General features: G+C 39.5%; 3 protein-coding genes across 4 annotated transcripts; 2 read left to right on the forward strand and 1 right to left on the reverse strand.

Annotated features, from left to right (window-relative positions):
* Positions 1-6196: 6196 nt before the first annotated feature.
* On the reverse strand, positions 6197-11281 carry LOC132994322 (threonine synthase-like 1). Its single transcript, XM_061064601.1, has 3 exons — positions 10947-11281; positions 9342-10745; positions 6197-7866 (listed from the first exon to the last, which is right to left on the reverse strand). The coding sequence occupies exons 2-3, from the start codon at positions 10713-10715 to the stop codon at positions 7063-7065; spliced, it is 2178 nt and encodes a 725-aa protein (XP_060920584.1). The 5' UTR covers positions 10716-10745; positions 10947-11281; the 3' UTR covers positions 6197-7062.
* Positions 11282-11712: 431 nt separating this feature from the next.
* Positions 11713-13765, forward strand: enkur (enkurin, TRPC channel interacting protein). The gene is made up of 5 exons (XM_061064602.1): positions 11713-11870; positions 12079-12224; positions 12303-12526; positions 12663-12809; positions 13511-13765. Exons 1-5 carry the CDS (start codon positions 11791-11793, stop codon positions 13682-13684), a joined length of 771 nt encoding a protein of 256 aa, XP_060920585.1. The 5' UTR covers positions 11713-11790; the 3' UTR covers positions 13685-13765.
* A 211-nt stretch (positions 13766-13976) lies between these two features.
* prtfdc1a (phosphoribosyl transferase domain containing 1a) lies at positions 13977-24274 on the forward strand. 2 transcript variants are annotated; one of them, XM_061064822.1, is made up of 10 exons: positions 13982-14164; positions 14306-14402; positions 15285-15391; positions 15470-15653; positions 18052-18117; positions 20012-20029; positions 20423-20505; positions 20901-20947; positions 22350-22426; positions 23970-24274. In XM_061064822.1, exons 2-10 carry the CDS (start codon positions 14370-14372, stop codon positions 24015-24017), a joined length of 663 nt encoding a protein of 220 aa, XP_060920805.1. In that variant the 5' UTR covers positions 13982-14164; positions 14306-14369; the 3' UTR covers positions 24018-24274. The 2 variants fall into 2 exon arrangements, with proteins under 2 accessions (XP_060920806.1, XP_060920805.1); XM_061064823.1 differs by lacking the exon at positions 20012-20029 and having other exon boundaries at positions 13977-14164.
* Positions 24275-27659: the final 3385 nt, after the last annotated feature.

Genomic DNA, 27659 nt, shown 5'->3' on the forward strand with positions numbered 1-27659 from the left:
TCAGAGGATATACTTGATTTATATTCACATATAAAGCCTTTAAGCTGCAAAAGATGGTGGTTGCAACTTTCTGCTTTGTGTCTACCTTTGTCTGAAATCCGGTTCAGGTGACGTTATCAGGTATCTATTATTGCACCATTATTTTTGAGTGGGAAAGCCGGCACTGTTACAATATTACAAATGTTGTGTACACGAGCAGAAAGTCTAAAAGGTGTAGGAGCACTGAGTAATTGGTTTTGGGGTTTAGTGAATGGTCAATTATAGGAATTTCTTGGGAATCCAGCGACAGGCGTCCGAGATGTAGCAACCCTGTCGTCAACATGTCGCATTTTAACCTTTAATTTCACATTTGATTTGAAGTGGGAGTCTGAGAGGGTCAGCTTTACACCTCCCAGCAAGTCGGCCTTTCTCTGGCAGTTAACCCCTGTCAGTCAGCTGTCAATCGTAGACCCCGCCGAGTTCCGCCCGAGACAATGCTCATATCTCATTTCACACAGATCCATCTCAGGGTCATTGATTTCTCATTCTCCGAGTGAGAAATGGATTCTTCTTCCTTCATCACAGAGAGGAGAAGATCATGGCAGACAGACGCCAGGAGCCTGATGGAGGCATCAGTTAATCTGTTTCAGGACCCTTCAGTTTTTTCATTCACCTTGAATTGAATCACAGTTTTTTTTTTTTTCTTGTGTGCTCATCAAAGACTGTTAACAGCAGACGAGTATTGTTCAGCCTTGAGCTTACATCAAAATGCAAATTAGTCTAACAATCATCTTCTGGTAGCCTGCTCCTGTTGACACCTCCAGATTCTTCCCTCCTCTTCCTCACACTTTGCAGAAGGGATGCTCGGGGTGAGAATCAATGTTGAAGGTAATAAGCAGAGAAGCCTCGGGTGAACACGATGTCGAGATGCGTTGGCTGATTGTTTGGCTCTTGCTTCCAGAAAGAATCCATTGATCACAGTAAAAAAAAAAAAAAAAAAGACGTTACTACGCCATAATACTCCTCAAAGGACAACAGCCATAAATAAAGGGACGCATGCAATGTTTTCACAGTGTTGTCAGTCACATCAGATGACTTTCAAAATGAAAAGTCACAAGGTCACAAACCCTGACAGTCAGGTGCAATTATACTCTTTAATTTCTGCTGCTTTTGACTGATATATCATGTCACTTGTTCCTTAACTAACACAGCAGATTTTAAAGATACAGGGTCAGAAATTAACTTTAGAAAATAAGAGAAACATTTAAGTTTTCCTTTTATTATAGAATTGAGTATTTTTTAACTCGAGGTCAGATGGAATGACAAAAACATTTCCTAGAAGAGGCGTTTTGCGTATTATTAGTAGATGCCCTGAAGATGCTTTTTGTCTCAAACATACACTGTGTGGTTATTCTCTCCTAAAAGTCGTCATACTTGAATTGAATTGTACGTGCAGTGCGAGAGGAACAGAACACGTGAACTCTTCAAAACGTTGCAAGAGAACCTGTAGTTGCTGGGAACAAAACCCGATGTATCTACATGTTTACAATCCTCTCAGAAAGTTACAAATTTTGTCTACACCTTTTTTTTGCAATCATGCAAATTTGGCTCATCATCTCATCATCAGGGCTCTTTGGCCTTTATTTGACAGGACAAGTACAGAAAGACAGGGAATGCACATTTACCAAACTACACAAGAAAGAGAGAGAGAGAGAGAGAGAGAGAGAGAGAGAGAGAGAGCATATATCCTTGAGGGACTGGTTAATGAATGTACCACTTTTTATTTTAACAAAATGGACTGACACTTTTCTTTTCTTTTCACACATGTAGACCTGAGTGATGCCCGAACTCGAATGCTGATGATCAAAATCTGAAAAAACAACAACACAGCTTCAAAAAGAACGAAAACAAACTAAAGAGTCGATGATCTCTAGAGCATCAAATCAACGCAGTTCAGCGGATCCTCTCTCCGAACCCGTCGTAAGCGTTCATTTCCTCCTCCTCTCCTTCTATTTCCCTGCACAGTGAGCGAGCAGTTTCCATTATACCTCAGGTTCACATTAAGGAGATGGGAACAGGCTGGTACCTGCAATTATCCCTGCTCACCCAGCCGTGGGCCACGAGGTGCCGAGCAACAGCTGGCTCTCTCTTTCCATCGACCACTCACACACACACACACACACACACACACACACACACACACACACACACACACACTCACACACTCACATGCACCTGCACACTTCCTCTCCTCCCCCTTAAGACACTTACCCGCCGCCCATTCCTCACATTCACCTGCCAAACAGCGTGATTAATAAGGCCAATGCAACCGTAGACTCAGAGGGGAGGAAGCGGGAGAAAACAGCATTGAGCTGATGAAAAGAAGAGTACAGTACGGCAGCACGTGTTGGGTAATATATTCACACGGAGCAGGAAAGTGATCCGTCATCCTGTAAGCATGGAAACACACTAAAGTACAGTCAGAGGGGTGATCGTAAAATATTGCAATGATTCAAAGAAACAGCCCGGGTTATAAATTATCTTGATGCCCCTCTCGCTGCCTTTCTCTCTCTCTCTCTCTCTCTCTCTCTCTCTCTCTCTCTCTCTCTCTCTGTTTTCCACCCAATAAAACCAGTGCACTCGAGAGCAATGGATCACCTCGAACCACAGAGACTGCTTTCTCCCGGTTCCTCTGATTTTCACTGACAAGCAAACTGACCGTTTACAGTGTATTGTGCACTCATCCCTCTAACACCCGATCCTTCTTTTTGTTCTTTGTTTAGTCCAGTTTAAGGAACAGGAGGGAGTGCTGAAGCTGCAAGTAGGTGAAGAAATGTCAGACTCTCTTTCTGTTCTTTTGATTTTATTTACCAAATCTTAAATGAATAAAAGGAAGGCGGTAAAGGTAGGAAACAATGAGGAGGGGTTTGGATCATTTTGCTGCGTTTTGCTCATTTGAATGACAGACGATGAGCCAAACTGAACCGTTTTAAAAAACTTGTTTCTGCTCACTGTGAGACTGTTTTTTAAGGCTGTATGGGATGTGCAGTTGTATGGAAGCGATTAGTGATCGAATTTCAAATGATAAAGCTAATTTGAAAATTCAAATGCATGAAGAAGAACCTATATTCTGAAAATTAAAGCGTGTTTCTGTTTCTGTATTTTCATTTTAAAATTAGCTTTTTCATTTGAATTATGACACAAATTTAGCGGGGCATTTTTTGAAAATGATAAAGCAAATGTCATTTTCTTCTTCATTTTAATTTAGTCACAGAATGTGCATTTTTGAAGTTGAAAACTAAAATTCAGATTAGATAAATGAATCATCATTTTATTTTTGAGTCAGATAATTCACTCATATTCTGAAAATTAAAAAGCATTTCTGTTAATGCAATTTTGATCACTAATCACTTCCATACAGTTGAGTTGTGTTGATTGTATTTTCTTATCATTTTCTTTTATTTGGTTACGTCTTTATGTCGATCTTGTGTGGTTATTGTGCATGTTTGTGGTTTTCATTGGTAAGTGCTTCTCTGTTTTCAGGATTGTTACAGCACTGGAGTCCAAGACAAATTATCCCTAAGGGCATAATATATTATATTGTATCATATTGTCTCGTATCATATCATATCAGATTCCTGTTAAGTAAACAATGTTTGTAGACAATCCCTTTTCACAGCACTGTATCTGTCTGTGCTTTAGGTTGGAAACTTTTTCACCTGCCTTGGGTGCGGTAGGCAAAACGTTGTTTTTTTTTCATTGTTTTGTTTGAATGACATTTAAATTAAAGTGAAATGTCCATTGCGTCCACAGTCCATTAAAACAATGAAATGATTCAGACTAAAAAGTTTTGAACAAATGGAGTTAGGTCCAACATAATAAATGTTAATAGTCTGTTTAAGATCAGCTTCTTTTACTTTATGATTTTGTTATTTTAAGATGCTTTATGTTGTTTGTATTGTGAGTAGGCAGAGGTCCACATTCATTTTATTGCACATATTTTATAAACACACTTAGACTGTATTATGAGGTGAGGCACATTCAAATCAAAGTGATACAGACAATAAAACAGGTTTTATAAGGTGGACATCATGTTCATCTGCCCAAATGTCACCTGAACTTTACATGGGTTGTATTTTTTTAAGTAATATATGGCAGTATAGGTAACAGCTCTTGTGCAATGACAAAATAATATTTCACTATGACATTGACCCAATTTTAAATGGACTTGGACTTGAGCGTACTCTGTCAACTGGCTTTTTACACCACAGGTCACACTTACCCAGTCACACAACATGCACACACTGGTGGAAGAAGCTGCTATGAAAAAAAAAATCTGGCTGCTTTTTTTATCAGGTAAAATGAGGAAAAAATATTTTAAAAGGCTGCATATGGAATTGGGTTCTAAATTATGATGACCATACTGTCTTTCCATTAGCTAGCACACCTGGAAACTTTCATTATGACATGTTTCTAACAGTTTAGAGTCAGGCTTTTCTGTTTCAATATAAATATGCCACTGGGCACAAATCAGAATCAGAATCAGAATCAGAATCAGAATCAGAATCAGAATCAGAATCGGGTTTTATTGCCAAGTACATGTACACATACAAGGAATTTGACTTGGTGTATCGGTGCTAAACAACTAACAAGGAAATAAAGCAGAACTAGCAACAACTTAAATAATACAGAATAAGAAGCTATTACAATATATAAAATAGTTTAATCCGTTTAATAAAGATATAAGGTATCCAGTTTGTTCAGGGAACAACTTGATTGGCCCTCAGCAAAAGGTCTTCAAAAATGTAATGACAAAAGTCTACATTCAATACAGATGTTATGTTCAGGAGTTTACATACTTACAGCGTTACAGTCTATATTAAATTGAGAATTAAAACACTCAATAAAAAGTTCAGGAAACACTTTCCCTGTACATCCTGGCAAACACACGATGATCTAGATCAGAGTTCATGCTTTAAAAGTGCTTTGTCAAACCTGGCCGGACTTTCCATCTTCTGTATTTTAATAACTGCAGTCATAAGCAATCTTTGAGATCTATGAAACTTATCCTCCTCCCTCCTCGAAACTCGGCTGCTGAGGCAGCAACTGGATTTCAATGACTCAACTGACGGCCACAGAGACGGAAATCATTTATGGACACTCCTGTTATTGATGCGCTGACATCGCACGGAGGGAAAGATTACTTTGCATTACATGAGGATTCAACTATTCTGACACAGGGTGGGTGTAAGAAGGGCAGTGAGGTTTGTTTTGGGAGTGCTGATGTCTTATTTATATGTTTCATTGCTTAAACTTTTTAGATTCTCCCATTTTATTTCTTTTTTTAATCAGGGAGGTGAAGCCATTTTTATTTTATTTTTATTTTATTTTATTTTATTTTTTACTTTTTATTTTTTTAAATGTTCTATTTTAATGTCTCTTTTCTTTCCTCTGTCATGATGCTTTTGATGTCTTGTGTAAAGCACTTTGAATTGCCTTGTTGTTGAAATGTGCTATATAAATAAACTTGCCTTGTCTGAACAAAGCTTTTCTTCCAACGATTTCTCTCCATTTCATTTGACTTTAAACAAACTTTAAACATCTGAACAAAAGATGTCACACTCACATTTATCAATAAAGATCCACTCTCACAGTCTCCTCTGTAGTCTAGTCGAGATGACCATTTAGCAAAGTGATTAAAGCAGGCCTGGTCTCTGAGAGCGTATGTTCCTGATACATTTTAACCACAATCAATTGCATTTTTATCAAATATAGTAGATTTTCCCATTTTCACTCACACAAGTTTGTTAGGAGAAATATCTACTGTAAAGACTACATCATTTTGTTGCCCTCTGTTCTCGAGTAAATAACAGGAAACATAACTGCAGAACCTCACAACACGGATATAAGACATATTTTAAGTTGAGAATAAAACATATTTGGGTTCACAAAAGTCATTTATTTGCTTCATGACAGAAGCATTATGGTCTCTTTTAGTGTAACAATATCTGAAATGTATCAGTTGTTGGTTTTGCACAGGTATAATAATTAACATTATCGGGTGCCGGTGGCCTGGCGGTTAGTGCGTGAGCCTGCTGGTTCGAATCTGACCTGTGGCTCATTTCCCGCATGACATTCCCCACTCTATCTCTCTCTGATGTCTGACTCTATCCACTGTCCTACCTATACAAAATAAAGTCACACAAAGCCCAAAATGTATCTTAAATTATTTTTTTTTATTTATGATCTCTGCAGGAAACATGAGTAGAGAATGTTGAGAAACTTCCTGGATAAAAACAAAAACAAAGTGATCACACATTATCTTCCAACTGGTCGTTTAATAGTCGTATTCTAAAGCGTACACAGGACTTAAGAAGACGATATGATCCTACAGCTGAGAAACAAGTGACACAAAGGACAGAGGTAGTGTGGTCTTTAGTGAAAAAAGTCGCCTTTTAACTTTAAGTGAGGTAGTTCATGAGACAGTGGATACTTAAAGGAGCAGCTGGTTGAACTTCATCTGGTAATTATTGGATGGTAAAACTCACAGAGATCAACGTATTAGCTGTACCTGAAATGAACTTCAGCTAGCTTCAGACCAGCTCAACTTTTCTCTGTGCCGAGATAAGTTAAGTCATTAAAAACGTGACAATGTAGATAAAACATTGTATATGAACTTTGAGAAGACGTTTATCTCCCTGACTGCTGATATCGATTTCTTTCTTTTTTTTTACAGACTCCTGAACGAGCCAGTTATCAGTTCCCATTCCAGTACGACCCGTATGCTAATACTGGTGTTTTCATACAGCTGAGGCCAAGAGGCAGAAACCTGAGGCCTCTGAATGACGATGTAAAGAAATGCTGCACAATCAATAGGCTTTAAAATGCATCATAAAACAGTTTAGAGGTAAAGTAAAGTATAATCACAGTTAATATGTCTCTTGATTGCTCTCATTCCTGCAGACTCAGGCAGGTCAAACCTTTCTTATTCTGTCTATAGCATTCATTTATTCATTATTCTTATTTAATATCATTAGTTAAAGGAGGAAATCTTTTCTTAATCTTAATTTTTTTTAAATAGTCCTACATCACTTTTAAAAAGGAGTCCTGTATCATGGCCTCCACCTCTTCTACCAGCACACTGTACTTTGCCTCACACACAGTGTGTCCTCTCCTGCTGCTCTCCAGCAGGCGTTTCATCATGTCTCCGTGTATGTCTGGTCCGGCTGCAGTCGCTGCCAGCGTCCTCAGCTGCTCCACGGGATCCTCTGGAATATTCTGGATTTGTAAGGCTTTGAACACAGCGGGGGCAAACTTTCCGTAGTGCGCGGTGGAGCAGATCACCACGGGGCACGAGCCGTCCTGCAGCCTGTCAGCCACCACTTTAGCCACTGCGGTGTGCGTGTCCATGACGTAGCCCGTCTGTGCGTGAACGCTCCGTACGGCGGCCAGGCAGTCGTCTTCAGAGCACCAGCCGGCCTGCACCTCCTGCTGCATCCTGCTGAGAAGCGGCTCGGGAACCTGGAAGTGCTGCTGAGCGTCTAAACGAGAGAACAGCTCTCTCACGAGATGTCCATCTCCGTGTGACACTTGGTGGATAAACCGCTCCAGGTTGGAGGATTTCAGGATGTCTATAGCTGGGGAGAGGGAGGGCATGAGAGGTCGGCCTCGCAGGTCGTACTCTCCTGTGGTGATGAAGTCTGAGATGATGCGGTTGTGGTTGGATGCGCAGATTACTCTTCTTATCGGGACGCCCATTTGCTTGGCGTACACGGCTGACATCGCGTTGCCAAAGTTACCAGTGGGGATGCAAACGTCGATGGGCTCCCCGAACTTGATGACACCGTCTCTGCACAGGTCCAGGTAGGAGGAGCAATGATAAACCACCTGAAGGAGGAGGAAAAGAAATGTGACAAGTGAGTAAGAATGAGAAGGGCAAATCACAGGACAAACTTCAGTTATACATATTCTGCAATAAGGGGGGTTGAGGCAAAACCTTGGCTGTGTTAAATCACACAGTCTTTCTTGGAAGTGTCAAAACACTAATGGTATATTTTTAAAGGTTTATTTTTGGGCTTTTAATGCCTTTATTTAGAGATAGGACAGAGGATAGTGTCAGATATCTAGGGGAGAGAGGGAGGGGAATGAAGCTAACTTTTCAAAAGTACACTCAGTTTACTGCACATTGCACATATTGCACAAGTTTACTTTTTCTTTAAATTTTATTTTATTTTATTTACCATTTTGTACCTTTTTCACAATTAAGTAAATATTATTTATCTTATTTTACCTCATTTTATTTTTATCTATTTTACCTTATTTTATCTTATTTTACCTCATTTTATTTTTATCTATTTTACCTTATTTTATCTTATTTTACCTTATTTTATTTTATCTTATTTTACCTTATTTTATCTTATTTTATTTTATCTTATTTTACCTTATTTCACTTTACCTTATTTTATTTTATCTTATTTTACCTTATTTTATTTTACCTTATTTTATTTTACCTTATTTTATTTTACCTTATTTTACTTTACCTTATTTTATTTTATCTTATTTTACCTCATTTTATTTTTATCTATTTTACCTTATTTTATCTTATTTTATTTTATCTTATTTTACCTTATTTTACTTTACCTTATTTTATTTTATCTTATTTTACCTTATTTTACCTCATTTTATTTTTATCTTATTTTACCTCATTTTATTTTTATCTATTTTACCTTATTTTATTTTATCTTATTTTACCTTATTTTATTTTACCTTATTTTATTTTACCTTATTTTATTTTACCTTATTTTACTTTACCTTATTTTATTTTATCTTATTTTACCTTATTTTATTTTATCTTATTTTACCTTATTTTATCTTATTTTATTTTATCTTATTTTACCTTATTTTACTTTACCTTATTTTATTTTATCTTATTTTACCTTATTTTACCTCATTTTATTTTTATCTTATTTTACCTTATTTTATTTGATCTATTTTACCTTATTTTGGTTGTATTGCACCGTGGGACGGAGACAAACGCAATTTCGATTCCACTGTATGTCTGGCATATTTTGAAATTGACAATACAGTTGACTTTGACTTTTGACTTGACTTTGATGACATGCGGGAAGGAGCCATGTCCCTCACAGCGTGAAGTTTCCCCTGTCGGATATGGGGGGGGGCTCAGTGGGCTGACATAATAAGAAAGACTTCAGGTGAAACATTTACAAGGACTGGCAGGAAAAATTCTGTGTAAAAAAAAAAAAAAAAAAGGGTGTGTATGGACATGAGGCGCAGCCCAAAAAATGTTCAGTATATGTGCGTCATATTTATTCTAAACAATCAATTAATTAGGCGCCATCCACCTGTGGAAGCAGACGTGCCCAGTTGATGGAGTTGGCAGTGCTGAGGACGGTCCCGTACTCCACAGCGAGGTGCCCCGTCAGCCCGGACCCTCCAAACATCCTCTTTATGGATCTCTGACAGAAGTCGAAGTCCGAGGCGACGCTGACCGCTCGTACGTTTCCCTCCCCGTAGCTCGTCATCTGAAGCTTCTGGATCTCGCTCACGCCGTCTTCTGGGAAAAACACAAGCACCCCTGTCCTGTGTCGCTCGGCGCCAGCGAGCTCATTGAAACCGCTGAGCACCGCACTCCCCGTGTCTCCAGATGTGGCGACCAGGATGAGGTAATTGCACACGGACGGGAGGCAGTGGGCGAAGAGCTGCGGCATGAGCTGCAGGGCGAGGTCTTTGAAGGAGGCGGTGGGCCCGTGAAAAAGCTCCAGAAGGTACTGATTATTCATGAGGTGTCTCACAGGTGCTACCTTCTCGCTGGAAAAGTTACACCCATATGCTTTGAAGATCATTTCTCTAAGATCTGAAGCGGAGACTTCTGAGGGGTGGATGCACTTTTCCAGTAAAATCAATGCTCGCTCCGGGTACGACATGTCAACAAGCCTTCTCCACTCACGAGCATCCATATTTGGGAAGCCATTTTTAGGAACATAGAGGCCTCCGTCTGTAGCCAAACCCTCAATTACCACATCACTAAAGTATGTTCTCTGATTGGACGACTCCCCGCCATCACTCCTGGTCGACATGTAGCTTTCTCCAGAGTGGTTTTGGTATCTCTTCACCGCTTTCAATACCTTCTCAGCGACTTCCTCCACCGTTTCCCCTTCCCCGCACAGCACGCGCACATCCACCCACTTCTCATAAAACTGCTTCCTGTGAAGGAGAATGTCCCTCATGGACACCCCGGCCTCCTGGCCCACGATCCTGTTCACCTTCATCCCGGCGAGTCTGCGCACGATGTCGTCGCTGTCCACGTCCAGGTAGACGACCAGGCCAGACTCTTTGACGTGTCGCATCGCTGCAGCGTGAAGAGGGTTGGAGCCGGTGAGGGAGACAACACACCCTGAAGCGGAGAAGTTGCACAAAGCGCGGCCCTCCTCCTCCAGGAACCGCTCGCCGCCGATCGATGCCAGCTTGGCAGCGACAGGCATCTTCCATGTCATCTCCAGGACATCGTCGTCCACGTCAATGGCAGGGAGTCCCAGTCTGTGGGCGACTACCTTGCCCACTGTGGTCTTCCCCGCTCCAGGAGGACCCATGAGCAGGATGTTCTTGCCTCCCAACTGGGAGGCTTTGGTCGACAGCCATGATTTGGGTGTCGTAAAGGCAGTTTGGTAACATCTGACAGCTCTCACTGCAAGCTGGCCTGCATTCATTAAACCCATTGAGGAGTCTTATAACAGCTACCAGCTCTCCTGTGAAACAGAAATGTATTTAAGAAGGGGACATTTGACTGCAATGACACGTTTATATAAGACTAGTAAAAAGATCAGCCACCATGTATTTTTTTCTAAGCACAGTTCTGTTATGGGTTAAAAACACTGCACTGTGCTTTGCAGCCAGAACAGTAACCTAGAAAAAAAAATATATATTGTTTATATGAGCGAGACACTCACGTGTAATGTTTTATTCCCGTACCCCACCTTCAATAATATTGTTTTAGTAGTGTCTGTAGTGTTGATATAGTTTTATTTAGCATGCAAAGTCAAATTCTGCTGCACATGGTTGACAGGAAGAGCACACTGAAGTTAGAAGAAAAACATCTACGGTCAGCCTGGAGGGACAAAATACACGAACCTTCAACGAGTTGTCAAACGCTGGCCAATTTCCCCATTTCCAAGCAAAATACGCGTCCTTTTATTTAATTAATTATTTAATATTTTCTGAAGTGGGTTAATTGATTTAACAATGTGCAAGAGTTAAGGTTAAAGCATTAGCAGCGGCAACATCACAGCAGCGGTCTGTGCTGCATTCAGGGGCTTCTCGGAAATTTGTGCCTTAGGGGAGCAGAATTTTTTTTAAAAAGCGACTCGCATTATTATGACAATAGCGATGTATTAACAATTCTAGAAATTAAATGAATGAATGAATGGGTAGCACAATGAATCGTGACAAGTTTTTTTTTTCGCTTACGTTGTTTTATGTTTCAGGACGGCATATAATAAATTGCAGAAATCAAGTTGCTAAGAGAAAGTAGTTGCTGCAACAGAATAACACGAGGTAAATAGATTTAGCTGGAAAAATACGAGTTATTCATGTAGAATATATGATTTAAACCAAGACAAAGTCCGTCAATTTAAAACGAGGACAGCCAATTGAGCCTAAACACGTGCTTTACAACTGTCAGTGAATGTTACATTAACTACTGTTGTTGCCCAGCAACAAACCAACAGCGTGTTGTCAAACAGATCTAGATAACTTTGTCTCCGTTAGCTTGGAGTCATTTTTTCGTCCTTCATCATGTCAGGGTTTATTTATCCACCGGAAAGTGTTTACAATTTGTTACCCAAGGAAGAGGTTCATACTCAGAGGCCACCCAGGTATTTAAAAAGCAAATTTAAACTAAACTGTTGCTTTCTTTGTCCAAAATTAACCAAATATCAAGGTGTTGTTGAGGTAATTGAGGTTTTTTAAACAATTACAATATTATTATCGTGGAATTTTATTTTTTATTGTAATTTCGTACAGTAATAAATGTTTACCTTCTTAATCAATCAAATGTTTTTCTTTATTCTGCTGTATCTGAAGGTATATGTCCAAGTTCAGGCCAGCAGTCATTCTTGAGAAGAGATCTATCAAAGGGGCCATGAAGACGATGGGACCAGCAAAAGTTGAAGTACCGCCCCCGGACAAATACCTCAAGAAGCATTCAAATGACTCCAAATTACCTGAAAGTGAGTCCTTGATCGATGGTGTGGTTACATCTTTTGAGCAGCAGTTGTGATGTTTACTTCACATTTGGTGTTTTACAGTTACGCAGTGTTCTAAAGAGGGTCGAAACACCTGCGCTGTGAGAAAACCTCCTGTTCCTGCGAGGACAGACCAGCCACTTATGGGCTTTCACACGAAGAGGGACTTTATAAAGACAGCTTCAGCTGTGCCAATGAAGCCCCGGCCTGCATGTGTAGACACAATCAAGGGACACAAGCAGCCCCTTGAGAAATCAGGACTCCTCCCGGAGTACATTAAGAAAAAGGTACATTCCTACACACACAGGGAGATCAGCTGTTAGGCAAGCATCTATGACATTATCATTTTATGGATTTCATTTAAAACTTTTGAAGGGCCACGGTAAACACATTGTCTAAAAATTCACCGGTTCCTATTTTCAGGATTACGGAGAAGTACCTGAGTACCTGAAACAGCGCATTGAGGAAGAGCAAAGGGCTCATGAGGAGAATTTAAGATTTTTGAAAGACCAGAGGGAGCAGGGAGCCATCAGACAGCTGTCTGAGGAGGAGCGACAGAGCCTCATCGAGGTACGCGAACACATGACTGTGCAATTGCAAGTCTCTCTCTTAATCAGCAGGGGAGCGTGCAGACATCTGGAACAACTGGAGGAGAACAGGAAGGGATTTTGACAATTTAATGTCTTTGAAGTTTTAAGGAAAGTACTTTCATTCAGTAAGAATGCCCTTTGTACGAGCGTCCTGGAAGTGGGTTTAAAAGTACACTTAGCCTTAGCCAATCATAATTCCTATTATATTATTAAATATGTATTTGTATTTCTGAACTGCTACTCCATTGACAGGAGCTTTATTGGAGCAATATTACACAATGGGAGGGCTGATGTAATGCAAATCAGTACAGCTGTGATTATCTTCAGCTCTCAGTCTCACAGACCTGGTTGAACTTTACAACTACAGTGTTTATAGTTAAATGCCTCTCATCCAATCAGATTACTAGGTTGGAACAAACACTTTTTTTTTGATTGCACAAGAAAGCCCTGTAACCTAACGTATACATTTTTGTAGGCCGTTAGCCACAGAAAAGCCTTAAACTCTGACAGTTGCAAAATCAAAATGACTTTGTTGTCACAGTGATGGGTTTCCCTGTGCATGCGTGTGTGTGTGTGTGTGTGTGTGTGTGTGTGTGTGTGTGTGTGTGTGTGTGTGTGTGTGTGTGTGTGTGTGTGTGTGTGTGTGTTCGGGTGTGCATGTGTGTTTTTTCTACTATCCAGGGCTTGAAGCAGAACTGGGATCAGCTGCACCACGATTACCAGGGCCTCTCACTTGTCACTGACACCATGAAAAAGAAAGCCCATAAGCAGCGCCTGGAGGACTCCATGAAGCAGCTGGAGACTGACATGAAATCTTTGGAGAGGTTCAAGACCATCTACATACCCAAAAACTAGGACATAAAATAAAATCTGACTAAATCAGATTTGGGGTGCTGAAAAAACCTCTATTCCTAAGACAAAAAGATTTCACCTCAAATGTCTTCTTGTAGAGTATGTAAAAAATTTGAGCCCTGGGTATTGACAAAAAATGTGCCTTTGCAAACAGTTGGCTGTGACTGTCTATTTAATTCATTTCGTTATGACATTAATAAAATGTTCTGCCTAGAAACTAAGAATTTGTTGTTCATTTTGTTCCATTCTCCTTCTGCGGCTTGTGATTCTGCCGCGATCCAGCATCACATCACATGAGGCTGATTATCCCCGTAATTCTGCTCCACCGCTCGTAAACAACGCTGTCCTGTTACACACAAATGACTCAAGCGTGATCCCACAGCCCATGTGGCGGGCTGCGACGGGACTACTCTGGATATCTTTTGACTTTCTGTTGTCTTTTTTTTGTTTTGTGAACTGTGACTGAACGAAGGCAGCTAAACAGTAAGTCATGCTATGGGGGAAAATTGTTTAAGTTTAGTCATTTTTGGGGACTTTTTCTGTCACTGGAGCTGTTCAGACAAAGATGGAAATCATTTCTTAATCATATGTGTGGTTAACATTTTCTGTGCATTTCCTCTGAAGGTTACTGCTACCTGCATCATAGCCTCAATCTTTACTCCAGGGTGGATCGATTTACCCTCTGCAGATGGACAACACAGGAGTGACAAAAGGAATCGTGGTATGTTCAAACAAAGGATTATTACTGCTGAATTCAGAAATGTAGTACGTCCCAGTTATATACTGACATTACTGGAGAATGATTAATTCCTCAGCTACAAAAATTAGAGCTGTTTGAAAATGATAACATGTTTGTTTTTCTCTGAAAGAATTCCTTAGGGTCCCGGTGTGATTAATTTACACTAAGCCGCTTTAAAACACCTTCAAGGTTTTAATATTCTAAACCGAGAAGAATATAATTAACAATGGAAGAAGAAATAACTACATGTTTGAGGTTCAGGATGCCGTGGGCTAGAAAAACAACTTGTTTATATCCAATTTGGTTCTAACTCTCTGTTTACATCCCTGGAACTTCCACTTTAAACACACTTTGAGCATTTTTAAAGGGCAAATTCATCATTATTACTGCTGAAGGGACTTACAAAGTTACTTATTCTGTTGTTCTCTTGCTGTGATTACTTTTTGTGTGAATATTCTAACTTCTGCCTGTTGTCAGCTCTCCTGAATTTCTATGAGTGTTTAGTTTTGAAATACCTCTAACATCCTTCAGTTTCAAATATCACTTGATTTATTGTCCAGGAGTGGAGATTTGTCTTCCATCCAGGTCATACAATAAAACATATAGACGACAGAAGCACACAGACTCAGTCAGGACACAATCTTAAAAAGGTATGCATGCAGTACAGTCACCTGCTGCTGGTTTCTTAAACAGCAGCGCCTCCTACTTCTCTTACTTCAGCAACATTTCAGGATTATGTAAAGAAAAGCCAAAAAGTAATTAATTGGACCTTTTGAGATCTCTCACTCAAATATAACAAAACTGATAAGTTAAATCTGTTCCAGTGCTGTTTCTCAATTTCTAATGTCCTGCTGTCTGTCCTAGATCAAAGATGACTGGCCTGGATACAGTCTGGATCTCTTCACGTACCCTGAACACTACCATGAAGACATAGAGAGTGTTTACATTCCACATGGCGTTATCATGAACAGGTAAAAACACACCTGAAAAGGGATTCTTTTAATGACTACCTGCTCATTTGTATTTTGATGATGCTTTTCCTCCTGCAGGATAGAGCGTATGGCCAAATACATCATGGATGACTTTGGAAACAGCAACATCATGGTGCTGTGCGTCCTGAAGGGAGGCTACAAGTTCTGTGCAGACCTGGTGGAGTTCATTAAGGTGCTTGGTCGAAACTCCAACAAGTACCTGGAAACCAGGGTGGAGTTCATCCGTCTCAAGAGCTACCTGGTAGGTGACCTCAGGAAAAACAATATCGGATGTTGTTTCTTATTTTGTCTTGGAGTTTGTTGCAGGTTTAGTATCCAGTGCCTGAAACATTCTTCACCCTTTCCTCTCTTCATTTCCTGTCCCCAAAAAAAAGGAAAAAAAGCCCCCAAAAACATAAATTTACTTAATTCTGCTGTTTAAAAAAGCAATCTAGTAGTGCTGAAAGTACTGAGTTGATTCATTTGATTAGAGAAAATATAATTGAAAATTCTACGTATTTTAAGAATGAATTAATTCTATTTAGCAAGAAAGTCAAATATTCCATCATCACAGCTTCTCAAACAAATTGATAACCAGATTTCCTTTGTTTTATATCACTGTGAATTCAATATATTTAGGTTTTGAGAACGTCAAAATTATGAAAAGAGGTCAAATATTGCTTCTGGAATTTGTGATAAGCAGTTCTTATTCATTTTGTTTAGGTGTAACGAATGACGGCTTAATCAATAACCAAAGATGTTCTTAAAAACATCCCTACAATCATGCATGGAAGACACTTCCCCTTTATTTTACATCCCAACTCTAACTCTGACTTCATTTTAACCACTAGATGTCACTGTTGATCCTGTTTAGCATTTGAAGCTCATTCAGGCAGGACAACCTCAAGGGCGATTGATCATGGATCGAGTGCAGAGCTCAGGTCACAAACCCAACACTCTGATCGTTTGTTTTGGTGCAGCTGCCAAGAGAGACCGATTGTGACACCGTCTAACACCTGGAATTCATAAAAGGAGGATTTTTAACTTTTGGAATTCAATATCAATGTTTACTATGATATCACTTGCCACCACAGTCAGATATGATTCTTGTGTGTGTTTTGGCACACAAAGCATCCAAAATGATGTGATTTACATTCCTCTGCATGTGGTCACATTCCTCCTCTTCCTTTACAGCACATGGGAAGACTCACTTTATACTTAAAGAAGGATTTAGTAGCTAAAAGGACATCCTAGATTGAATTATAGATTATTTCTAGCTTTGGTGGATCAGTGAAAACACGTTGAGGTAATTTCGTAAAATCAGGATAGAAAAAGTAGACTTATATTAATAAATAAGTGTATGAATGAAGGAATGACTGAAACATACCTGCAGGCTGTCGACTCAGCCACATGAGAATTTCTCAAATAAACAACACGTAATTAAATTCTTATTAAAACAACTTTATTTAACTCTGTGAGCACAATTATAAGCAGCAGCTTCCTCCCCAGATCTATTGACACAAAAAGAATACACAGAAGAAGAAAAAACAAACCATCACACAATCTGCATGTGGAATGTAAATACATGAATCATTCAGTTAATACAAATCTAAAATTATAACTTCGTAAAGAGATTAAGAAAAGTAGGCTGCATTAAAACATTAAAACATCATCGTTGCATTTTGATGTCAACAAACAACATGGCAGCAATCAGTGGTGACTATTTCTTCACTAGTGTGTGTGTGTGTGTTAGAGTGATGACTCTGTTAGTCGATCTCACAGGTCATGATGGAGTCATGTGAACTGCCTCCAGGGCCAGGATTTTGTCCATGTCACTGCTCCTCCTATCCACAGTGATGCATCGGTAGCTGAGCGACCCTAACTTCAAAGGTTGATGTTCAAAGCTCACCACTGGACTCCTACAGTGACAAAAAGAGAGCCTGACTTTACTTTTTAGAATCATATGGTGCATTCAACTTCTTAGTAAGGCAGTTAACCCTTCATAACGCAGCAGACTGATCGCTCTAAGACTGTAAGACAGACGCAAACTGTTCAATATCCACAAGAAAATGTCACTTTTCTTCAATAAGACAGAATATATATTACAATTTCTGATGCTAAAGATAATAAATCTTAATTTCATATGATTAAAATTCATCTCCCTCTATCCTTCTTACCAACCCCAACACAGCAGATGGCCGGTTCTTCATTAGTCTGGTTCTGCTTGAGGTTTCTGCCTCTTAAAGGATTTTTTTTTCCTTTCACTGTAGCTTTGTTAATGTTGTTTCGTGCTGAGCTCATGGTGAGGTAATGGTTGATCTTTGGGAACAATTTAACAAAGAGTATGGTCTACATCTGCTCTTTTTGTAAAGTTTCTCAAGATAACATTTGTTATACGATCGGGCCTCGACTGATGTGATTTTTTTCACCCCAAAACTGAGTGAAAAATTCCCAACTCTGTTGAACAAACAACATAATGACACAACTTCTGCATCACACAAAACGTTGCTTTTTGCATGATATAAAAACAGTTTCCATAATTGCTGATATCAGAACACATATACCGACTTCACTGTGAAAGGCTTTATTAGAGTAGACCGATCTACATATCTGTGAGGCTCTACTTATAAATGATTACTCTCTATTTTCATCTTCCCCAGAATGACCAATCAACAGAGGAGCTGCACATCATAGGAAGCCAAGATCTGTCTTTCCTGCGAGGGAAGGTGGGTGTAAATTCATTTCCTACTGATTTTGGATATTAACTGGTGAATTGGCAATACTCTGGTAGTTTTATTTAGGAGAAATAAGTCTGCTTCAATAAGGAGCTGTCAAAACAACAAAGATTTAATTTATGTACGTATGAGTGGTCCTCTGAGATTAAATACATTTGTAGCTAGCAGGACGGTATTTAGTTTTAAACATGTTTTTTATTGCACTGAGCTTTCCCTTGGACCAGAAAAAACCCTATGCATAGTAATTTGAAGCTTTTTCCTTAAAGCCCTCCTCTTTGGCCCGTTTTAAATAAAATAGTTTTACTTTTTACCACCTCCTCCATGAAACAGGATAACAAATGTTCCTACACTGCATATTTACTGACAGTTTATCTGAATAGAGGACTCAGGGGGGCACGCAGGTTCTTGAGAAATGATCCTCCTCACTACATTATTATCTAAGATATAAGACAGACGACCCTGCTTACTCAGCAGATTGAGTTTGCAAATATGCCCACACGCGTTCTACGGAAAAAAGACTGATATTGAATTCCCTGAAATGAAATGTACTGAAGGTGAAAAGGTCCTGAGTGTTGAGAAAAAGGAACACCTTACCCCCACCTTGCACAAAGAACATGAATCACCCCACTTTAACTTTGTCTGTAAATCAACATTACAATCCTTTAACCTCCCACAAGGACCTCTATATCATCAAAAACACACATTCTTCAATATGTATGTAACCATCATTCTTTGGGAGCAAGATTAAGTCACAGCTCCAGATGACTGTGAAAATGTGGAGCTACTTTCCCTGCTGCTTTAGAACCCGTTCATCTGTGTTGTGATTGTGACTGATGATTTTAAAGAAAGCAGCAGTTAAAAACCACTGTTCAGAGTTTCTCATGCACATCCTATCACAATGATTTCTTAGCTTTCAGACGTCTTAATCCCAGCTGTTAATGATGTTGCAGACACAGCCGTAGCACTCTGGGATTTCTCGATAATGGAAGGCTGTCCACGCTTAGGCACGATTGCCTAGTGTGAGTGCGCCCTTAAGGCCCGCCCTTAAAGCTCTTTGCCTGTTTCTAGATTGACCGAAAGTTATTTAGAGTCCGAGTCAGAATGATGGCTGCCATCGTTGGGCTTCATAACGTCTCTTCAGAAACCAATGTGTGATGTTTCTGAAAGTACATCCATATCTCATACAGTCAATAGATGAACCTTCATCCAATAACAATGATTGATAACCACCTTCTTTTTTGCCAGAGTCATTATTTATTAATCAAGTAACAGGAATAAAAAACAAATCATGATCCAGGCTTCCTGTCAGAACTATAACATCGATCCTGTGCACAGTGAAAAAACTGGAAGTGCCTGGTTATCGCCCAACTCACTTGTAAAGCATATTTATAGCCGCAGCAAGCAGAACAACGGGAGAGATTTATCTGAGCATTTTGTGTTCTCTACTTTCCCCTTCCCACTTTCTCTGAGTATTGTGTAACAGTGTTCAGGTGTAGACTTGAGAGAACACTGGCCAGCTGCCTGCATTCTCTGCGATCACTCTCCCCAAACCATAGATACTCTCCTCTGCGCTCACAAAGAGCTCCATACACCCAACTCAGGGAACAAGGAGTCATTTGAAACCCTGCAGCAGTGAAAGTGTGCAACAACCCGGACTCTCAGAAGTGACTTTTTCTCACTCCTGACACACAGATGTTCATTACAATGTGGAAGAGAATGAGTCAACTGTGTTTTTGTTAAGATACTGCCAATGTTGTTGCCATAGAAATCATCTGTGAGGAATGTACATTACACAGAAACAGTGAAGCCTTTATTGTCCTGCACTTTTGTTTAAATACAGGTGACACTTTACTAATGTTTTCTCCTTTTTCCACATGATACCAAGAGTGTGCTCATCGTTGAGGTGAGTCTCAGGTGCATCTGTAGATTCTTTTCTATTTAGCACTTCTTTCTAATGTTCACCTTTTTGATGCTGCTCCTGTTTGTGTCCATTTGATTAAGAAGCCATTGTGCCTTTAAGAGCTGCTTCTCTTTTCTTTTTGTTCCTCAAAAGCACAACAAGAATCAAGTGCTTGCTTGTTAGGATCATGTTTCAGCTCCAACTCAAATCAGAATCACATATGCACAATACAACAATGGTTGTTAACTCCCAATTTCGAGTGGGTGTCTTTTTAAAATCATGTCGCTGGAAGTTTTCCATCCTGCAATCTACATATTTCAAAGCGTTCCGCACTCCAATGTCCCACGTCCGTCCCTCTTCATCTCTTCCTCTTCCTTTGCTCTTCCCTCCCCTCAGGCCATACTGGACACAGGAAAGACCATGAAGGCCCTTCTGAAGCATGTGGAGACCTTTGAACCCAAGATGGTCAAGGTCGCAGGGTGAGCCAGCCTCTCAGTCGTCTGTGATTCCCCTATCAGGGGGGGGGGGGGGGGGGGAAATGCCAAGCATGTGACGAGCACAAAGGAGAGATATCGCTCGTCCACGAGACACTATCTCATGTCTGTGGGCTGTTCATACACAACCGGAGATCACAGAAGCTAGATACACATCTTTCCTCACACAAGTTTCATGCTGAAAGTTTATCTGCTCTGTGACCTTAGCACTTTTCAACTGTTAAAATGTTGGATGAATGTATGTAAGCTCTAGATTTTGATTTGGAAGTTTATTTGTGTTTCTTTTTAACTTAAAAAAAAAAACTTGAGTTAAGCCTTGAATCAAGGTTATTTCTGGTCTTTAGCTTTTTTGAAATGGACTAATATTTCATGTGTTTTAGTCTGTTGGTGAAGAGGGTCCCTAACATGGCAGAAAGTTTGACAGACTGTAAGTAACCCTCTCTTTTAACTGCATCAATTCCTGTCACTTTATTGCAGTTGTATCAAGCCATTATCATACCTCCTCTCATATGTCAGTAACAGAGACTCAGATGCATTATTTTCTTCAGTGTTTCTCGAAGCTAAAGCAGTTGTTAGGCAAGGTCTGTTCATGTTTCATACTGTGTTGATAATCAAGAATGCTTCCTGGCATGATAAGCCGTCTCCAATCAGCCCTGGACTACATAACCGAGACAATAAAAATGTAGATAAAAACTGCAGAATAGAGGTTCAGTTACAGGGTGGGTGGCTTTTTGCAGTGTGTCGAGGAGGGTCAAGAAGAAGTCATTTTTTTATTCAGACAATCAGCATGGAGGCAGTTTCTCAAACATATGTTAGCAGCTTAAAGAGAAGGATAACAACTGAGTTAAAGTCAAAATGTCAAGGGTGTCATGTTAGTTTATTGGTAAATGCACATACAGTACCATGCAAATGTATGAATTTCAGTATGTCATCCCCCCATCCCTTGAAACTTGCTGGTAACAAACTATTAGGGAAAACTGGGGGTAAAAGCGTTAATGTGATCCAAAACCCAATCTTTCTGTTTAAAAAAAAAGCCTATTATCTAAGCTGAGAATGACAGTTTCCACAAAAATATTTCCCCTGTAATATTTGCCTTCTTGACAAGTACCTTCTTGGTGATTTTGAGAATGCTTGTCACACTTGTCTGTTTTCAGGCAGCTTTTCATGATTAACAGACCTATGACTCTCCCATGAGCCAATACATGTCCTGCAAAATCTAGAGTCTCTGGCTTCAGTAAAGGACATTTTGCAATGTAATAAATCCAAATTCAGCCTTCGAGCTGTCAATTCTGACTCCAATGGGTGATGCTATGCTACATTTTATCACAGACTGTATGAAAGAAGTGGACAAAGCCACCAAAACTTTAGCCTGTGATTTGTGAAATACTGTATTTGTCAGGCCGTTTGGAGTAAGAGGTGAATATGCTTGGATAGGAGGGTGGTGCTGCAGCAAATTAATGCTTAATCACATGTTTAATTTATGGATCTATATTTACTCTGAATGGGACCTTGGATTGGCAAATGATCATCATACTGTATTCTTTAAATTTTTTAGTTAATCAATGACCTCTGTCAAAATACAATTGTATTTTGACAGAGGTCATTGATTAACTAAAAATTACAGATTTTTTATGAGAACCATGCAGGTTTAAAGAACTTCTGCAACATCTCAGTTTACTTTTTAAACATTGATTTACCTTTTATATTGGAGTATAGATTGTACTCTCGGTAAAATAGTAAAAAAATGACTTTATTCTCTTAACCACTTATTAATTGAACCGTTTCATCATGTTGCTCTCTAACATTCATTTCTGTGTTTTCCCTGATAGATGTTGGATTTGAAATCCCAAACCGCTTCGTGGTCGGTTATGCCCTGGACTACAATGAATACTTTCGAGACCTGAATGTGAGTCCACATCTGCACACGGCACCTGACCTTTCAAAGAGCTTAGAGAGAGAGATGAAAGAGAAAGTGGGCGGGGAGGTAAACACAGTAAATCAATGAGATGCACTCCTCTCTGAAACCTGAACTCACCACACAGGTATCCCTCCCTGCCTGAGGAGACTTTACATGGAGGCTATGCTGTTCCAATCACAAAAATCTACATAGAAAAATATTTAGGGATGCTCAATGCATGCCTCCGCTTTGAGCCAGACAGAAACATCTCCTCAGGCAGAAAAAGAAGGAGAACCATTAACAGCAAGCTATTTAACTTTAAATGTACAAATGAGCACATAATACTGTTTTACTCCAAGCAGGCATGCTCATTTGCATCATCTTTTAAAAAGTTTCTATTGAATCTGCCACAATATTTAATTGATAATCATTTATTTACAAGGTTTGAAATTTAGCGGAAAAGGTTAAACTATTTAACTACTTACAACAACAAAAAAATGTTGTATTCAATGTGATAACACGTAAACAATGTGACTTTAAAGAGTCACATGTCAGTACAGTATTTTGAGAGTTTAAGATTGCAGTATTTTTTTTTATCTTATGTTAGCTAAACTTTACTGTACATCACTGGCTGAGTGTTTGCATTACTGGTACGTTCTTTGAAATCCGTCTACAAACATCTAACTAAAAAAATCGTATCAACATTTATTCTTTAAAATCAAGGTTCAGTACAATAACTCACCAACAGCAAACTGTGAAATGCCTTCCCTCCCTCACCACTTGATTCATTTAGTGGTACTCTTTCACATCGCTTGTGCTCAACCAGCTCACTTCTCTGCAAACTCTGAATCAGGAGTACATTTGACCCTCTGATATTTCAACATCTTATTTCAATCTCGATTTCTGAGTCTTTAATTAGAAAGTGCAAACGTATGGGAATTTTGAAATTTTTATATTTGACAAAGCATGACCTCGTATTTACCCCTGACTCATGTGAAACACTGAGCCAACGCTGACTCCCCTGCCTTCTTTCTGTGTGTGTGTGTGTGTGTGTGTGTGTGTGTGTGTGTGTGTGTGTGTCTGTGTTTTGTATTGGTGTGTGTGTCTGTGTGGCATGTAATGTACATACTGTATGGTTGTGTGTGTCTGCGTGTTTGAGGGGGGTGGTTTTCATTATGAAACTTTGAAAGAGGTTGACCTGTGGAATGTGGAGGTTAGGATCCCTTTATCAGGCTGAGTTAAAGCTTCCCCTCTTATCTGTCCGTATCCTACACGAGAAATATGAGCTGAACCCCTGGGAGGCTCCAAACTCAGATTAATGAACGTGTCATATCTATGTCGAAAAAACCTTCCTCACTTTTAAATTAACACTTGTTTCATCTATTCGTGCTCTATGTGACACATATAATGAAATTTGCAGCCCGTGCAGGAATTCCCCCAAAGTGCAGGGGGGTCTTAAACAAATATTTTTCTGTCATTTGATGTGGACACGACTGAACATTCACGCTACACATGCTCATTTTTCTTCTTCTTCTACTTCTTCCTCCCTCAGCATATCTGTGTCATCAGCAAGACTGGGAAGATGAAGTACAAGGTTTGAGGAGAATTAAAACCTTAAGTAATCCATCTGCAGCAGAAAACTGTTCATCTACCTTATTCAACAATAAGTCATGGAGCAGTTTTGCACTATTTTGCTAAAATAAGCCAAGTTTTTTAGAAGAAAAAAAACATATTTGTATTTATATTTGTATGTCTTGAGATTTTTTAGGGTTTTGAATAACTACAAAATACTTCATTTAAAAGCTTGACAGTGTCATCATATAATGTCTTTATATTAAAAAATAATACTAAAGCATAGTAATGCCTCATCTGCTCTATTTTGTCTTTTGTTGTGGTGCACATGCTAAAACACAAACAGATTGAAAAAAGGAGTTGACTGACCACCAGTGCTGCACGTTGGTGACAGATGGAGTAAGCTTATGGACGTTGGCATCCCCGCGCCCGGATGACGCCCACACTGACTCATGGAAAACACAGAGTGGGTGTAGAATCCGGGCGACTTACCAGTCTTTTACCACTCTGTATCTATTTGTTCCCAACTTCGATTTGACCTTGAAGGAAATGTGTGAGAATTCAACTGAGCATTTAGCAAAACTGTTGAAAAAATTAACCTAGAGGTTCGGTTTATTTGTTAGTTTACCCACCAAATGTTTGATGTTGATTTTTATACAGTGTTCAAGCATTTTAGCAGACGTTAAGTCTTTGAATTGTCAATTTCATACTGAGAGTTACACTGACTCTTAGTCTGACACACAATTCAAAACTGCAAACTCAAATTAAATTAGCAGAAAAAAAACTTTTGGAATGTTAGATAAATTACTTCTTTCATCGATATTCCCAAATAACTGTTTCTGTTCAGGAAAAATGTCTGACTTTCACATAAACTGTGTGTTTTTATAAGGTTTATTTGACTAATAATTCAGCTCTGAGACCTTGATCTCAATGGGAGAACGCTGACTGCAATGGCAACAAATCCAAATACCTGCAGCATCAGTTCATAATCAGATTCTGATTATAGTTCTCTGAACTTCAAACACAACCACAAGCAGAGGTACTTCTTATGTTTTGTCGCCATTGTTGGGGTGACTAAGAAAGCAAATTGTGCATATCAGCAGACAGAGCAGCGCATGCCTCACTTCCTGCAGCGTTCACTGGGGTAGCTTTATCATCTGGATACGCACTCTTGGTTCTCAGTCACCTGAAACTCTAAACAGCATAGCAGGAATGCATGCTCTCACACAGGCATTATTCTGTGATTATTTCAGATACGACATCTCAAAGTTTAGAGCAAAAAGAGTCAGAGTGCCTGACTTTTAACCCCAACATGCTTCAAACCTGCAGGTACAAGTCAGCCATAACCTAAGCTTCAAGTGACAAATTATATGATGCAATTCTCAAGACTAAGTTTTGTGGAAGTAACTTTGTGGAATAAAAAATGGAATTCTACTAACTGTTTGTTTCCCTCGCTTTTTAGGAACTAGTTTCTCATCCAAAGGTAATGATCCAGCTCAGGCCACAAGGTCTCTCCATGTTAAATGACCTGATAAATGAGTTGCCATGTTGATAATATGAGTGACTGCAAACAAAAGAGAGACGTGGGAGGTCTGGAGCACTCAGATTCCACGTAGTGCTTTCAAAATTTCCTCACGTTTTATGTCTATGGGGGTAAACAACACCTTGATTAATACATTCCGAGGGAGCCTAAATTCAATCAGGTCTTGTCCCTGACCTCTAAGGTGCAGGAAAGGGAGATAAGCCCAAAAGGAAGACACTAAAACAAATTGTCCAGCTTTTTGGTTATCTGTACAGACTCGCACACAAAGACCATCATTGTACCTGAAGCTGAAACCTGTGTGTCCTTATCATAAAGCATCAGCACTTGGCGGTAGTGGTTAACCTATCCCAGTGCTTATGCCTCCCGCACAGTCCTGGGAACCTGAACGCCATTGTGCTTTGCCTCGATGCAGGGTTTGGTGAAAGTGATACGGGACACAAAGCATGGCAGGTTTCACAAGCTGCGTCTTTGTAGTGCTCCGTCAGGGGAACACAGGACGGGGCCGACCACAAGAAAAAGTAGGCTACAGGTAAAAACTGCGCTCAGGACAAAAGGAACAAAACGAGAATTGTACATTTGAATGGACTCGCATCTATGCATTTGACATTTGACGCCTGTGGTCGGAGATGGTGCAGTAGGAATACATTTCACATCATCAGTTCAAATGAATGGACTGTTGACTAGAACAGTTTATTTATTTGTTTGCATGTTAAAGCTCTTTTCATGGTATTACTTTAATGTCCACTCACAAAATTTGACCTGCAGATAAAAAAAAGCTTTCAACTAACTTTGTTGTAATACATCAAATTGCAACATTATACATGGTCCCTTTACAAATAAAAAAAAAGACCTTTTTTTTAATCTAAAAGACTAATTTAACCTAAATGTTGCAAGCAGGTGTTTAAATAAAGCTCTCATTCTTAGTTTAGACTGACTAACTAGCGCTTCACTCACAGATCTCAGTACACAAATAGAAAGTACATCCTCTCCAGCTTTCATTGTGTTCCAATTATGGCACTGGCCGGCCAGAGGGCTGGATACATTGACTGCTGTTGGGATTCATCCAGTCATCAAACTTAGTGCCAGATCCACTTATACAACCCCGAGCTGGGAGTGGTGGTCATCCTCTTAAACCCTTACTTTAACTACAGCTCCTAAAATAAGCATTCATTAGATTTCTACATATTGTATCGCCTTTTTTTATCGATTTTTTTCCACAGAAGTGATAATAACATTGATCACGTACTCTACATGTTGTTGGCAGAATCAGTTCCACCTGTCCCAATCCTTACGCTGCTTGGCTTTGAACTTGGACTTCATGTGATGTCCTAATCCAGCCAAACATTTTGCTGCCACGAGAGAGCCCGTAATCTTCCCTCTGCTGCCGAATGTTCGAGTCACGCTGACTCTGCGACTTCACATGAGCTGTTAATGGTCTCACAAATGCTCCAACAAAACCTAAAATCTAAAAAAAAAAAAAAAAAAAGAGTAGGGCAAAAAGGTACAGAACGAGGGCGGGTTTGAATACAAGATAACACAATGGCATCTGAAAAAAGCATTGCAGACACTGGCTGCAGGCCTATAATGACTCTTCAATGAGCTTTACTCACCATTCACTGATCTGAAATCCTCTGCCTGCACTTTGCCATTCATGAAAACAACACTACCCTGAATGAATGTCTCATAACAAAGTGCTGCCCAGAGCAAAGAGAACCGGCCAGATTGCATTTTAACTAAAGTATCACAGGAAATGAAACACACATTTGAGTCTTATATTGGTGCATTGGCATATTTTTATCATTCACTTGACAGTTTTTATTTGCAGTTTGTAGCTCTTTCTGTAGCTTGCTCTATCTCACTTTCTCAGCCAATCTTGTCGCAGCAGATGGCGTACTACCAACGATTCTGTTTCTCCTCGAGGTGTCTGCCTGTTAAAGGAAGTTTTTTTTCCTTGCAACTGTTGCCACGTACTTGCATATTGTTTGATTATTCCGAGTTGCTTTAAATTGTACTTCACAGAGTATGGTCTAGACTCTAGACTTTCTATGTGTGAAGTTACATGAGATAACTTTTGTTATGATTTGACACCATATAAATAAAAAGTGATGAAAATTTAAGATTGTGAGG

Source organism: Labrus mixtus, chromosome 19 (genome assembly GCF_963584025.1).
Source record: "Labrus mixtus chromosome 19, fLabMix1.1, whole genome shotgun sequence".
NCBI lineage: Eukaryota > Metazoa > Chordata > Actinopteri > Labriformes > Labridae > Labrus > Labrus mixtus.